The sequence below is a fragment of the Haliotis cracherodii genome, unplaced genomic scaffold (genome assembly GCF_022045235.1).
Source record: "Haliotis cracherodii isolate W230 unplaced genomic scaffold, xgHalCrac1.p SCAF_6, whole genome shotgun sequence".
Lineage (NCBI taxonomy): Eukaryota > Metazoa > Mollusca > Gastropoda > Lepetellida > Haliotidae > Haliotis > Haliotis cracherodii.
Window position 1 is genome coordinate 28,931,397 of NW_027266319.1, and position 15,012 is coordinate 28,946,408.

Consider the following 15,012-nt stretch of genomic DNA (forward strand, 5'->3'; position numbering starts at 1 on the left):
TGGTTATGAAGTGGTAAACTTGCAAGACCTACATGTATTTCTACTTTTCTCCACACTTAACACTTGACACGCCGTAACTAATATACTGTTCAAAGTGGCGTCACCCCGACTCACTCACTCGGCACAAAGGCCATCATGTATGTGTAACAGTGTGATAGATGACCCGCATTTACCTTACACTCAGCTGGCGGTCAGATAAGAGCATCAGATAACCTGTGTGTCGTCTGGCTGGCAAAACACAACTGGACGAGCTAGCGAGTCAGGCAACAACACCGTAACCCTCCTACACCAAGTTCGCCTCAGACGTCAAAATCAACTCACTTCAGACGACTCTTGCGTCAAACTTCAAATTCTCTTTAGTCCAAACAGCGCTCGTCATGGATAACGCTTCGTCGAAACGTATTAATGGGCTTGTCATCAATGGAATTGGTAAGCCGTAGTATAGTTTGATCTTGTGCATTAGAACTCCGACTGAAACTGAATATTGGGAAGAGAGTTTGAACAGCACCCTTCAAACAAAGGGTGCAAAACAATTTCTTTTGCATGTGTTTCATCAATTGTCTCCCCCTAGCCTTCACATTTTACTTCAATCTCTTTAAGTTTAAAAAATAAAAATGATTAAAAATATTTCAACCATTGCAGTCTAACTCTCCTCTCAGGCCTGGATTATAGTTTGAACCTCGTTTAATCGATAATACCGTTCACAGTGTTTCAACAAAACATACAAAAAAACTAATTTTCAATAACATTTTTACGATAAAACTGTGAATGTTGTGTCTTAATGAACCGCCTACAAAGTCTTCACAATTGTTTTGTGGTCACTTTCATTATCTTCGGCCTAACCTCACCTGGCCGGACACCGAACATGGATGATGATATTGACGGGTATTCTGGACAAATTGACCATGTTAAAGCACGGCGTATCGGATCCGCTTTGGCCCACCGGAAATTGCATATTCTAGAATTACTGAAAACTGTTAAATATCAAAAGAAATATCGTGGTCATAAACCTCCCCCCTTTGGTGTATTATGCGGGGTACGGAGAGCTTAATGGTGTAGGCGTTCGTTCGTCATGCCAAAGCCTTGGGTTCGATTCCCCACTTGGATACAATGCGTCAAACCCTTTTCTTCTCCCCCGCCGTAATTTTGTTGGTATATTGCTAAAAGTTCACTTGTCTCTATTTTATTTTTGGAGTGTGTGTGTGTGTGTGTGTGTGTGTGTGTGTGTGTGTGTGTGTGTGTGTGTGTGTGTGTGTGTGTGTGTGTGTGTGTGTGTGTTAGAAAAGGGTTCTTATGCCGGGTCAGTATCTGTATGACCCTATTGACTAGTAGGCATCGAGCAGTAGGTTCAAGGGAAGTGGTGGATAAAAATCAGGCATGTACGTACATTAGATAATTATCTGTGACACCATCAGCGCGCAAACACTACTTTGAATCACGACAACGGCTCTCATAATGTGAAAGTTCAGTGTTAAATAAAGTGTACTCGTCAATATTGTTGATGGGATTTTGGAGGTGGTTAAAACAGCATGTTACAATTCTTAAACGATTTGTAGTTTACCATCACAACAACATATCGCCATTGTTGTTTATTCTGCGTTGTTCGTCCACAACGTTCTGTCAGTGGTGTGATCTGGGGCGGCGAGGAGCCTCGAGCATAATTCGTGATTCGTTGCCCAGAGTTGGTTCCACCATAGGTACTCTATGTATCCCGCTCTCATCATATTGCTGGGATGTTGCTAAAATATATTGCCGTCTTTTAGTTATTCGTGTGATTGGATCCGATGTTATCGTTTAGTAATAAGTGTCACTGAATCTGCCGCTGCCATTTAGTTATTCGTGTCAATGGATCCGCTGCTGTCGTTCAGCCATTAGTGACACTGGGTCCGCTGCTGTCGTTTAGCTATTATTGACACTGGGTCCGCTGCTGTCGTTTAGCCATTAGTGACACTGGAACCGCTGCTGTCGTTTAGCCAATAGTGACACTGGGTCCGCTGCTGTCGCTCAGCCATTAGTGACACTGAAACCGCTGCTGTCGTTTAGTCATTAGTGACACTGAATCCACTGCTGTCGTTTAGTCATTATTGACGCTGGGTCCGCTGCTGTCGTTCAGCCATTAGTGACACTGAAACCGCTGCTGTCGTTTAGTCATTAGTGACACTGAATCTGCTGCTGTCGTTTAGTCATTATTGACGCTGGGTCCGCTGCTGTCGTTCAGCCATTAGTGACACTGAAACCGCTGCTGTCGTTTAGTCATTAGTGACACTGAATCCGCTGCTGTCGTTTAGCCATTAGTGACACTGGAACCACTGCTGTCGTTTAGTCATTAGTGATACTGAATCCGCTGCTGTCGTTTTGTCATTAGTGACACTGAATCCGCTGCTGTCGTTTAGTCATTAGTGACACTGGATCCACTGCTGTCGTTAAGTCATTAGTGACAGAGGATCAACTGCTGTCGTTTAGCCATTTGTGACACAGGAACCGCTGCTTTCATTTAGTAATAAGTGTCATTGGATCAGGAATTTCCTTTACGATGCGATATGATATAAATTTGCAGCGTAACACTTCACCCCAACCCCTAAACCAAAGTGAAAAATATCCCATTTCCTTCTGGGAGGAGAGAGAGCCACTGTTGTTTTCTTCGCGACTATATGATCAGGGCCTATTTCCACAAAGCTATCGTTGCGCTACGTCTGAATCGTCTGTAACGATTGCAGGTTGTTTACGACTAAATAATTTCATGGGAACCATGCACTGACAACGTCTCACGCTAGTCGTAGAACCAAACACTTTCTGTGCTGGCGATCAGGTGTGTCACCCTGAGATTGTTGGTTCCAATCCCGGATGGGACTCAACCTAACAAAAGTACTAGAATTTGAACTTGAATATCCCAAATGTAACATTTGTTACATTTGACCACTTTCTAAAATGGGTTGTGTATTCATAGCGTTGGTAGCCGTGCCAATTTACGCTTATCAAAGAACGTGATCTAGTCTACCAGTTGTCGGATTTAATTTTTTGTGGAGTGGGTTAGATCACCGACTTCGTGTGCTGGCGAATAGGTGCCTCACCCTGATAGTGTGGGTTCGAATCCTGTATGGGACTCAACCCCCAAAAGTACTAGAATTTGTACTTGACCAAGAAAATTTTATCCTAAATATAACATTTGTCACCTGTTAGTGTTGTTATCACATTGTTAGGGACCCGTTCCAAAAAGCGATCTTAGTGTTACGACTATCGTAAGCCAGTGTTAAAGTATAGGACTTACGATCACCTCAGTGCTAAGATGGCTTTGTGGAACGGGGCCTGGAGTCTGATGCACAAATCAGTTGCGATGCACCACAGGCCCGTGACGCATGCAATAACGCCACATCTAAACTAGATTTACATTTGCCTTACACAGCAAACAGCACGGGTGTCAAAACTGCAGTCTCGTTTAATTATGCAACAGACAACTGTTTATTTGTCAGCTGAATATATAGTCTAATAACAAGGTGATTTTTTACCGAGATCACCTTGACCTCGTGCTACGAATAAGATAGCTTTGTTGACGAGACATTAACGGCAATACAGCAACTTTCAATACAGCTTTTCCTTGTGATTGAGGTCGAATGTGAAGAAGTGAGTGAGTGAGTTGGGTTTAACGCCGCTTTGAACAGCATTCCAGTTAAATAACGGAAGGTCAGCTTAATGTGGGAGGAAAACCCGAAGTAATGCAGGTCTTTTACCACATACGAGCATGGGTATTGTGATCGTGGGTTTCACCAAACTGGAAAGTGTTTAATCTGCATTATTTAGGCTTTCACACCACAGTGAAAAGTTCAAGGGGGACGATATCGCACGTTCCCCCCTCGGGGCAATTTTTGCTGTGTTTGCGGAAGCTATACGGCGGCTTCTGTAGAAGGTTTTGGTATTAATAGACACACAGCATCACTTGTTCCAGTCTAGAATGTCGATGAATGCACCCCTCCTCTGTCTCATGTTTATAATTAACCCGTCTGTCTCACAATTCGGTGACAAGATTGTAGGACATGCAACAATAAATTACCTGACATTATTTACGTAGGGAAAAACACAACATAAGCATAACACAGGTTATATTGGGGTTCCCTCCCGTCTGGTTAGGTAACGATGCTTTAGTCGGTGGGTCCGGAGATAAACGAATGCTCGACCCAGATTTTCAAGGTTGAAGAAAACATCGTCCTGGACGCATTTCATTGTTGTGACTTGAAGCGGCCTATTTTCCGTGCGCGAGGACGGGAACAGTGCTATGAATGTCAGGATCCTGGCTCGTGGACCTTGGCCAGAATGTTGAGGGGGGTCAGGGGGTCAGGGGGTCAGCAGGGTGGACGTAATCTCAGTCAGGGAAGACGAGTAATAGGAAAAATGCATATTTATTATAAATTGTTGTCTGTGTGGGTTGATTGAAAATTGCATAATTATGACATGATGAGAATGCTTTAAATATACATCACATTGATATTCATTGAAATTTGTTTGTTGTTTAAGGCCGTATACAGCAATATTTCATCTATATGACGGCGGTCTCTTTAAGTAATCGTGTCTGGACCAGACAATCCAGTGACTGACATAATGAGCACCGACCTATACGTACTTGGGATACGATGACATGCACCAACCAAGTCAGCAAGCCTGACTACTCGATCCCGTCAGTCGCATCTTACGATAAACATATCGGATTTTCACGTGTCTCTAATTCATAAGGGTGCGGTCGGGTAGCCTAGTGGTTAAAACGTTCACCCGTCACGCCGAAAACCCGTGTTCGATTTCCGACATGGGTACAATATGTGAAGCACATTTCTGGTGTCCCCCGCCGTGATATTGCTCGAATATTGCTAAAAGCGGCGTAAAACCAAACTTACTCACTCTAATGCACATGTTGTTGAACTGCTTTTCAACAAATTGCGCAGTTAAACTTGCGGTGTATTTTTATTTGAAGTTTTTAACACCCGTGAGCACACGCGATAAGACGACAGAGAAAGCCGTTAAAATGAAATGGTGGACAGACCATACATAAACATCTACATCGAATTTCATTCTAGTGGGATATCACAGCTGTTCGAATGTTAAAGGTCAACTCGATCAACGACCACGCTTAAGTTGATTAACAATGTTGTTGTAGATTTTGGAAGAAATTAAATTAGTACATTACATCTCTTGAACAATATGTTGTTGTTTCTCTCAACAACACATCAGGAATAGATATTATTGCAACGGGCGGCGGGTAGCCTTGTGGTTAAAGCGTTTGTTCGTCAAATCTACCAAAATAGGAATGGTGGAACACTATCAAATGTGACCCAAAAGACAGGGGGGTCACGCCCCCTCTGAATCACTTATGTTAGATTATGATTTAAAATAAAAAAAATTCTAACTGTGTGATGATGCATATCAAATGAAACTAAACTCTTATCTGCGTTTCGGAAATATATAATTTGCCAATTTAAGATATATACATACATCTGTGAAGCCCATTTCTGTGATATGCTGGAATAGTGCTAAAAACGGCGTAAAATCAACCTCATCCACACACTATAATTGTAGTGAGTGAGTGAGTTGGGTTTAACGACACTTTGACCAGTATCCAGCGCGCCGCAGGAAAGCCCGAAGTGATGCAGGTCTTAGACGTTTACCACTTTAATGAAACCCAAGAGCACGGGTATGGTGCTGACAAATCTTGAAACATAATTGCAGTGAACCGGGATACGAATTAAATGACAGATAAGAAAGAAAAGAAACGTATGTGCAGTAATATGTTTCAGACCCAGTTTAAGTGATTTCCAAGTGTTCAGATTTGTAGCCGATTGCATATCATAAAACTCATTTAGAACCAGATGAATTAAAGACTGCACATTGTTTTACGCCGTAGGGAATAATGACCAACCTTGTCACGATCTATGTGACATTTACCGTATTTGTTATAAAACTGCATAATTTGACAAAAAATAATTAAATCAGTTATATCGCGGTGTCTGGGAGGAGGAAATGAAGGTCTCAGACGTTTACCGTTTGGGCGAAACCTTTGAGCACAGGTATTGTAGCTGTTTAGCTGTTGTTTTTAGTTTATTCTGTTCGCTGTTCAGACTTGCCTCCCTTGGGTGAACCATGATCCTGTAATTGTGAGATTTGCTGGGCTTTTGGGTGTCTTGCGCTGTGACTTTGGAATTTATATAAGAATGTATGTATCTTGGTTTTACTAATAGTCCGAGAAAGGTCTAGAACAAACTAAAACAAGTCTAGTTTCCTTGATTCCACAGAAGAAGTGTTAGTCTAAGCATTTGGTTCCAGGTTTAATTAATCGCGATTACATCTGGTAGATACATTGAACACGCATCATGTTTATCTGCAGGAAGTAAGGTGTCAGTGACGTTATTCGCTCACCGTGCTTCTCCGTGTCGTTTGGAGTAGTGCAAATATTCTACTGCAGCTGTTTTCCATGTGATTCGTGACCTAAGTTTGTTTAACAAAATATCTTGCGTCGGCGTTTTACACTTTTCATCAATACTGGACCTCACATACAATCTTGAAAACATCACAATTGTTACATATGCCGATTACAAAATAATAATGCTTTTATTTCTGCATCCCTTGTTACACATAAAAACTGTACCGATTAATTCACTGCCACCGTTTTCTTTGACCACGGGCCTTTGAACAGAAATTGAAATATATATATATATATATATACACACACACACACACACACACACACACACACACACAGGGAATATGACAAAAACAGGGAATATGTATATACTCATACATTTTCAGGGAATATATACTATTATATGTAATGTATAATTTACGCAGGGAATATACATAATCTTAATAAAGTTTTCAGGTATTATACATATTCTCTGATTTAACAGGTTTTTAGACATATTCTAAGCGCTAGAATGAAAAGTACAATTGTGATTCCACTTTGATGACGGTGAAAAGACTAATAATATAAAACACACAGGTTGGTGTGTTTCATTCAAAGCTGTTAGAAGAATTATTCATTATAGTGGCAATATAGCAGATTCCCTCACAGTATGTGCTCCCTCACATTTCCAAGATGGAATTTGAGGAGAATTTCCGAAAAAACCCTGTACAATCACTATAGTGAAAACAACAGTGTCTTGAATCCTAAACAAGAGTACAGCAAAAGTCATAGGCGATAGATCAGAAGCCACAGCCACACCCAAGAAGTCACCCATAACCTGCGCTATATCTTCTGAAGACATTCGACAATTTTCAGAGTCGTCACGTACAGAAACTAATCAGAAAACGTGAACAAGAGAAGGGATCTCCAGTTTACTTTGTTACCACTTGAAATCCCGGTTCGCCCCGATTATGTTTCTAGGTTTGTCTGCACCATACCCATGCTCGTGGTAAACGTCTGAGACCTGCATCACTTCGAGCTTTCCTCCCACATTCAGCTGACACGCCGTGATATAACTGGAATACTGTTAAAGGCGGCGTTAAACCCAACTCACTCACTCACTGTTACCATTTGACGTCTTTAAGAGGGTGCATGTTGCTACTGGTCATAGTGGGAGAGACAAGGTGGTCAAGGAAGCCAACAAGAAGTATGCATACGGCACACAAGACTCCCTATCACTGTTCATGTCTATGTGCATTGAGCGTCAGCGAAAGCGGAAGCGAACAACAGCCTAGTCTCCCCTAGACTGTCTTACTGTCCCTGAACTATATTATTTTCGTCCAGCCCTTACTGTAATGCATTGCCCGAATGAAGCAATTCTAGGTTGTTCAGTAGTTGGGTTCTGAATCTTCCATCTGACTGGGGCTCCTTTACAGTTTGAATGGAGTTGTGTTTTTTTTATCATTATATATATTTTCACAGATTTAGCGTTAGTCTACGTCTGGCAGTAAGTATGGGCGTTCCTGCGGTCTTCAGAGTGGCCCCCGTGAACTCTAAGGTCATGGTGTGTTGTAACAGGGGTCATAGAGGGGTCATGCTGAGACAAACCAATATTATGGATGGCTGTTTAGCCGTCAGTATGGAGTTTAGCTGAAACGTAATAATCCAACAGTGTGAATATTAAACGTCAACGCTGGAGTATATTGTTACGGAATAGGCAAAATAATGGTGAAAACATTATGGGCTTAGAACATCGCCTGGAAGCAGTTTCCAATATAAACTTATGAAATATGTTTTCCCTGGTGATCCGAATGGATACAAACATAAAACAAAAACATTTTTAGAACAATGTTTTATTTCACTTTTGCATTTTGTTTGTTTGTCTGTTCAAGGTTATCTTTTTAGACGTTATTTATGTGGTATTATGTCAATAGGTAGCCTGCCCCTGCCTAACAACAACAACAACAACAACAACAACAACAGCAACAGCAACACTATAGCTGGTGGTTTTGGAAATACGACAGTCAAATATTCGCTTCTATACAAGACATGGTCTTTCGATATGAACTATGTTCCCGAGGCAAGGGAGTTAACTGACTTTATAAGTCCAGTTTCCACCCTTGCCGAGCAAGGCAGGAATTCCTGGGCTCGATCGTTGCGCCGCCAGTGGTTATTACGAGTTATGTCCCTTCTAAGCCTCTCCTGTACAATCAGATTCCACCTCTCGTATTACTTACATTTTTTGCAAACAGAATGGGGGCGCCCAGTCAAGACGATCTGATCGATAATCAAGCTCAATATTGTTATTAAACGGGTCTAACATCACGAAGTGCTTCAAATCACATGAGCAGCTTGATCAAATACATGAAAAGACAACAAGATGGAGTTGCACATGCTTTACAAATCCTGCAATCAACCGAAATCTGCACGGTAGTTTACCCACCGGATTTCGATTTCGTGCGATTTTGATTGGACTATGCATAGAATCGTTAGTCCAGCCAAAATGTAACTCCATAATACCAGTCTCGGCAAGGGTTGAAACTGGACTTTAATAGTCAATTAACTCTTCTGCCTCGGGAAGATGGTTGTGAACGTGCGTGCATATGTAGTCACATGAAACATTTCTCTACCCGATCGTAAGTCAGGTCAATGTGTATATATCCAGTAAACTACGGTTATAACGAACTCAAAGAGATAACTTATTTTAGTTTTCGTTATAACCGTAGTTCGTTATAAGCATATATGCACCAACTTGCCGGGACCAAAAAATTAGTTCGTTATATCCGTCAGTTCGTAATCAGCGTGTACGTTATAACCGTAGTTTACTATATATATGACGCACTTGAAGAAATACATACGTGTTTGAAGTAAAGTACGGTTGTTACCTAAGTCAGTAAAGGGTGTACACCGCGAGACCATTCGCCTGGAGGTCGGTCGAGTAGCCTAGTGGTTAAAGCGTTCGTTCGTCACGCCGAGGGTCGGTCGAGTAGCCTAGTGGTTAAAGCGTTCGTTCGTCACGCCGAGGGTCGGTCGGGTAGCCTAGTGGTTAAAGCGTTCGTTCGTCACGCCGAGGGTCGGTCAAGTAGCCTAGTGGTTAAAGCGTTCGTTCGTCACGCCGAGGGTCGGTCAAGTAGCCTAGTGGTTAAAGCGTTCGTTCGTCACGCCGAGGGTCGGTCGAGTAGCCTAGTGGTTAAAGCGTTCGTTCGTCACGCCGAGGGTCGGTCAAGTAGCCTAGTGGTTAAAGCGTTCGTTCGTCACGCCGAGGGTCGGTCAAGTAGCCTAGTGGTTAAAGCGTTCGTTCGTCACGCCGAGGGTCGGTCAAGTAGCCTAGTGGTTAAAGCGTTCGTTCGTCACGCTGAGGGTCGGTCAAGTAGCCTAGTGGTTAAAGCGTTCGTTCGTCACGCCGAGGGTCGGTCGAGTAGCCTAGTGGTTAAAGCGTTCGTTCGTCACGCCGAGGGTCGGCCGAGTAGCCTAGTGGTTAAAGCATTTGTTCGTCACGCCGAGGGTCGGTCAAGTAGCCTAGTGGTTAAAGCGTTCGTTCGTCACGCCGAGGGTCGGTCAAGTAGCCTAGTGGTTAAAGCGTTCGTTCGTCACGCCGAGGGTCGGTCGAGTAGCCTAGTGGTTAAAGCGTTCGTTCGTCACGCCGAAGACCCGGGTTCGATTCCCGACATGGGAACAATTTGTGGAGCCCATTTCTGGTGTCCCCCGCCGTGATATTGCTGGAATATTGCTAAAAGCGGCGTAAAACCATATTCACTCACTCGTCACGCCGAAGACGTTGAAAGTAAGCACGTAATCAAACATACAATCATGTTGACGTAAATGCGTAATCATCGAAATGTTTGTATCAAGGGAGGATCTCCATCTTTACCTCAAGGCAAGACCTCTATTGTTACCTCATGACATGACCCCTATGTGTACCTCAAAACATGACCTGTATGTTTGTCTCAAGGCAAGACCTCCATGTTCGTCTCAAGTGAGGACCTCTATGTTTAGCTCAAGTGAAGACCTTTATGTTTAGCTCAAGTGAGGACCTCTATGTTTAGCTCAATTGAGGACATCCATGACCTCTATGCTAGTCTGAAGAAAGGATCACTTGTCAAGGGATCACCTGTATGTTTGTCTCAAGTGAGGACGTCAATATTTGTCTCAAGAGAGGACCTCAATGTTTGTCTCAAGAGAGGACCTCAATGTTTGTCTCCAGAGAGGACATCAATGTTTGTCTCAAGAGAGGACCTCAAAGTTTGTCTCAAGAGAGGACCACAATGTTTGTCTCAGTAGAGGACCTGCATGTTTGTCTCAAGAGAGGACCTCAATGTTTGTCTCAAGAGATGACCTCAATGTGAGTCTCAAGACATGACCTCACTGTTTGTCGGTCAGCTCCACCGTGACGGTAATGGGATTGCTGTGCTATTCTCGCCAGATAGCGGCATGTCTACGTGTCCAACAGCTATAGATAACAATAAACGTGACAGTTTAATATGACCGCTTTCTGGTGATGTCATACAATATCTATCTGGTGATGTCACACTATATCTATCTGGTGATGTCACACTCTATCGAACTGGTAATGTCACACATTATCAAACTGATTATGTCACACTGTATCTAACGGGCTTTATATACAATGTACTTATGGGATCGATGGAGGAAACTGACCATCATCTCATTCACTGTGGGAACCAAGGTGGCCCAGTAGTCCAAGGCGCTGCTATTTGATGAGCTGAGTTTGTGTCCCCCAACGTATTGTGGGTTCGAATTCTAGAATCGTCCTGATTATGTTTCTAGCTTCGTCAGCAACACGTGGAACACACCAAAGTAATGGTAAACGTGCAATACCTGCATCGTTTCGGGTTTTCCTCCCACATGAAGCTGACATAGCCCTGATATAACTGTCATACTATTCAAAGCGGCGTTAACACACTAGAAGCTCTCACACTGAAAACCAGGTGTGACATAATTTGATGTTTGAGGCTGTAATGACCTGTGTCCTGACAAGATGATGCACCAAATGCCAACAGGGTGGACACGAGTGTCCGGTTATTTGTTTGTTGTTTACAACACAGTCGGCCATCGGTTGCAAATGATTAGCAATCACCGTTTAGAGAGCTTTGGACCTTTTCTAACAAGGACACCGATGACACCTGTGACACCTGTTCTCAAGGACATCATGTTAAGTGCTAAGTTGGCAATATGTGTTATCTAATCTAACTGTGACTTATCTCAGACAGGGGTCGTCTCAAAACGTATACGTGGAAAACTTCATTATCGCGATTTGTTTTGTACTAGACTTCGATACGAATGTGGTTTAGATTCTGGGCATGATACAGTCTGTACCTAATGACGACAATGATAGGTTGTGCACAGTGGCCATCAGCACAACAGTGCTCTCTACTAGACATGGTCTATTGTGGGGAACGGGTGGCCCAATGGTCCAGGTGTTCGCTGCAAAGGGCTGCGTCCCAGCAACCTATGAGCATATGGTTTGAATCTTTGATTCACCTTGATTCTGTTTCTAGGTTTGTCAGCACCATACCACTACTCGTGGGGGTCACCAAAGTCGTAATCTAAGACCTGCAACACTTCAAAACGATGTTAAGCTCTCTCACTCACGTCATAAACATTTTAAAGGGATAAGGAAATCCTTACTGAAGTAATTATGTGGGGATTTATTACCATTCCTTGGTATGCATTGATAAGAACTGATTTGTCATCTAGATATGTGTCAAGGAAAACATCTTACAGATACATACAATCAAGCTTCCTTGTATTTGTGCATACGGCCAATGTATGCGATATAGAAACCGTATACAGCGTCATTGTATTTTCGATTCTCTTCATAGCAATGGGGTCGTTATTATTACTAACGCTCCATTTAAGGGTCGGAGTTCAAATGTAAAATTCCTTTCTCTTAAAAACACACAAACACTCAGAACTGTAGAAAACCAAATTAAAACAGCCCCCATATAATTATGGCCTGAAGTAAGAGGGTTCTCGGTTAAAATCGTAATAACCAGACATATCTCTCTTGCATTTTTTAAATATATATATATACATCTATTTTGGAATCCTAGACGTGGCATTGTCGCGTTGTCGCCTTAAAAAACCAAGCAACAAATTGAAAGCTCTCACCAAGGCGCGACAACGCTACATTTTGACCATTAGTCTTGTTTTGAGTTTTTAACTTCGGTTTTAACCCAAAGCGCTACAATGCGACAGTGTCCCTCCTGGGATTTCATAATACACCAATGCAACAGAATAACGGAACGGCAATGAACGTGTGTTGAGTTTGAAATTTCGTAAGGCCTACAAATACCCCCAAGAGAATGAGGGACAACAACAACAACAACAACAACAACAACAACAACAACAACAACAACAACAACAACTGAATTTTCTAACTATTTTTTTCACCATGAATAATTATTACTTAGCTCGGCATTGTCTGGCTGTGTTTAGACCGCATGTTCTTGCTTTGTTTTTAATGGTTATTGCTTTGTTTTGTTTCAGGTTTTTGTTTATATCAAATATATTAAGTCTTGGTTGAAACATAAAAGTTTTGGAGCTGGAAACGTTCTTATATGTCTGTATGTCATGCATCCCGGATTAACTGAATTGAGCAGACTGTACGAAATATATAATGTACTTTACGTTTGATGCAAATGTACTTAACAGGGTAGAGGAGCATGGCTTATTATTTCTCTTCATTGTAGTTGTTCCCCTTCGAAATATAAAACAAAGAAAGAAAAGGAATCATATCTTACATCCCCTAAAATGTGGGCGAAAAGTATGAAATGTGAAAACGAGACAGGGCTATGCTACACCAAGGGATTTTAGCGTCATTCGGCTGTCTAAGTCTATGGTAACGCACTAATGCCACACCCATTTATCTCTATGATCTCTTCACAGTGCGAAATCCTTCACCATATTGTACAACGCAACGATAGTTCTATTACCTGATATGAGTTTAGATACCAGGATCGAATAGTCATTAGTGGTTCCCATTCTGAAACATCATAGCCGTACGATTCCCTGGCCATGGGTTCGTTTACCCCACCCCCCCCCCCCCCCACCCCCCACGTTGTGATCCCTGGTATATCTGCGCCTCACTCGAATTCCCCGTGGTGGAAGTGATTATGATTAGGGATTAGGGATAACGAAACCACAAAGTGATGTACTGTAGGCATAAGAATAGTTGTAGGCGAAACCACAGCAATGTTTCCCGTATCAAGATACAAATAATTCAGGCTGCAGTGTCAAGGTCGAGGTCATCGATGCTTAAAGTCTGAATGTCGCTCTGGCTGAAGTAGACATCACAATCTCACTGGGCTAAACCACAATAACGATTGCAGTATCAAAACACACATCTAGGTCAGCGATGGCAGACGATATCGGAAGACTTCGGTGAACCACAAATATACAGATAAAGATAAATGAAAAATCTGCAGATATTGCAGACGAGGACTTGACCTTTAGCAGGCCACCGGTATAGACCAGAGCTTTATTGTAATACATCTGTGAGTTTAACGTCGCTAAAAAAATATTTCACTTATATCGTCCCTAAATTGCAAAGTGACACATATCGTAGTCGTTTACCACTTTGATGTAGGTATGGTGCTTATAAATCGTAATCCATGATAATCGAACCCTGGCACGCCAAAGGGGCGCAACTCATTTCCTGCAAATACAATAATGTCATTGCTGGAATCATTAACGCAGATAAGACCCAGCGCATAACGCGAACATTGAGATTACCACATGAGAGCCCCGGATCCACCACGACAATGTTCTGCAGTGAAACATCGTAAATATGCCACTAGACGTCTGTTAGCAGCTGTTCAAGTTACACTGAGAAGTCACTAACCACCAAAGACGTATACAGATACTAGTTTACGTCTTTGCGAACGGCTAAGGCAGAAGGACGCGGCAGAGCGAAGCAGGAGAATTACATTCGGTTGTATACAGAATATTCATTGTGTACCAACAGCATGGTACGTCACGTGACCGACAGAGGGCCGACCACGTGGCGGCGTCAAAAGACAACGTCAGCAGCAATTCCAGGAATACCGTTCAGAACTGTCGTCGTGAGGCAGATCTCAACGGTGTTGGTTTGACACAACGACACTGCTACGTAAGTGGCCAGGGGACGACCAGGTCGCCCATATAAACAAGGATCAGTTAGCACATGTCCAGTGAAAAGAATGGTGTTGATCATGTGATCAGACGTATCACATCTTCTTCTCACGGTCGAGTTCGGGCGTGCATTGATCCCCGTCCCCGTGGTGGGCATACGTAATATGACAATCTCAAGGATCAAAGGGAGCTTCATGTACTGTTTTCAGTCTTGATGGTTGATCGAATACTGAACAATTGATCCCATCCTCCAAACTGTGGACACAGTACGTTATTTTTTGTTCTCATTCATAACATTACTTGTTATGATGTTGATATATAACTCATATCGTTTGACAATACAAACATGTTTATTTTGTATTGTTTTCCAAGTAAGGGTAAATGATGTTTAATAGGTATTTCACATCCCAGTCAACAGCTGATTCAGTCATATCACAGCGGGACAAGTGGAAACAACAACTTTGTCCAAGGGTACGAAAAAGTGACTTGCATGATAT

The 15,012-nt window shown here is 42.5% G+C and overlaps 1 protein-coding gene across 1 annotated transcript in view; it reads left to right on the plus strand.

Moving 5' to 3' along the window:
• Positions 1–282: 282 nt before the first annotated feature.
• LOC139446079 (haloacid dehalogenase-like hydrolase domain-containing 5) overlaps positions 283–15,012 on the plus strand; it is a 38,754-nt gene continuing 24,024 nt past the window's right edge. The window contains exon 1 of the mRNA XM_071227355.1: positions 283–429. Coding sequence (XP_071083456.1) covers positions 378–429 — 52 coding nt within the window. The 5' untranslated portion in view covers positions 283–377. The remainder of the gene's footprint in view (positions 430–15,012) is intronic.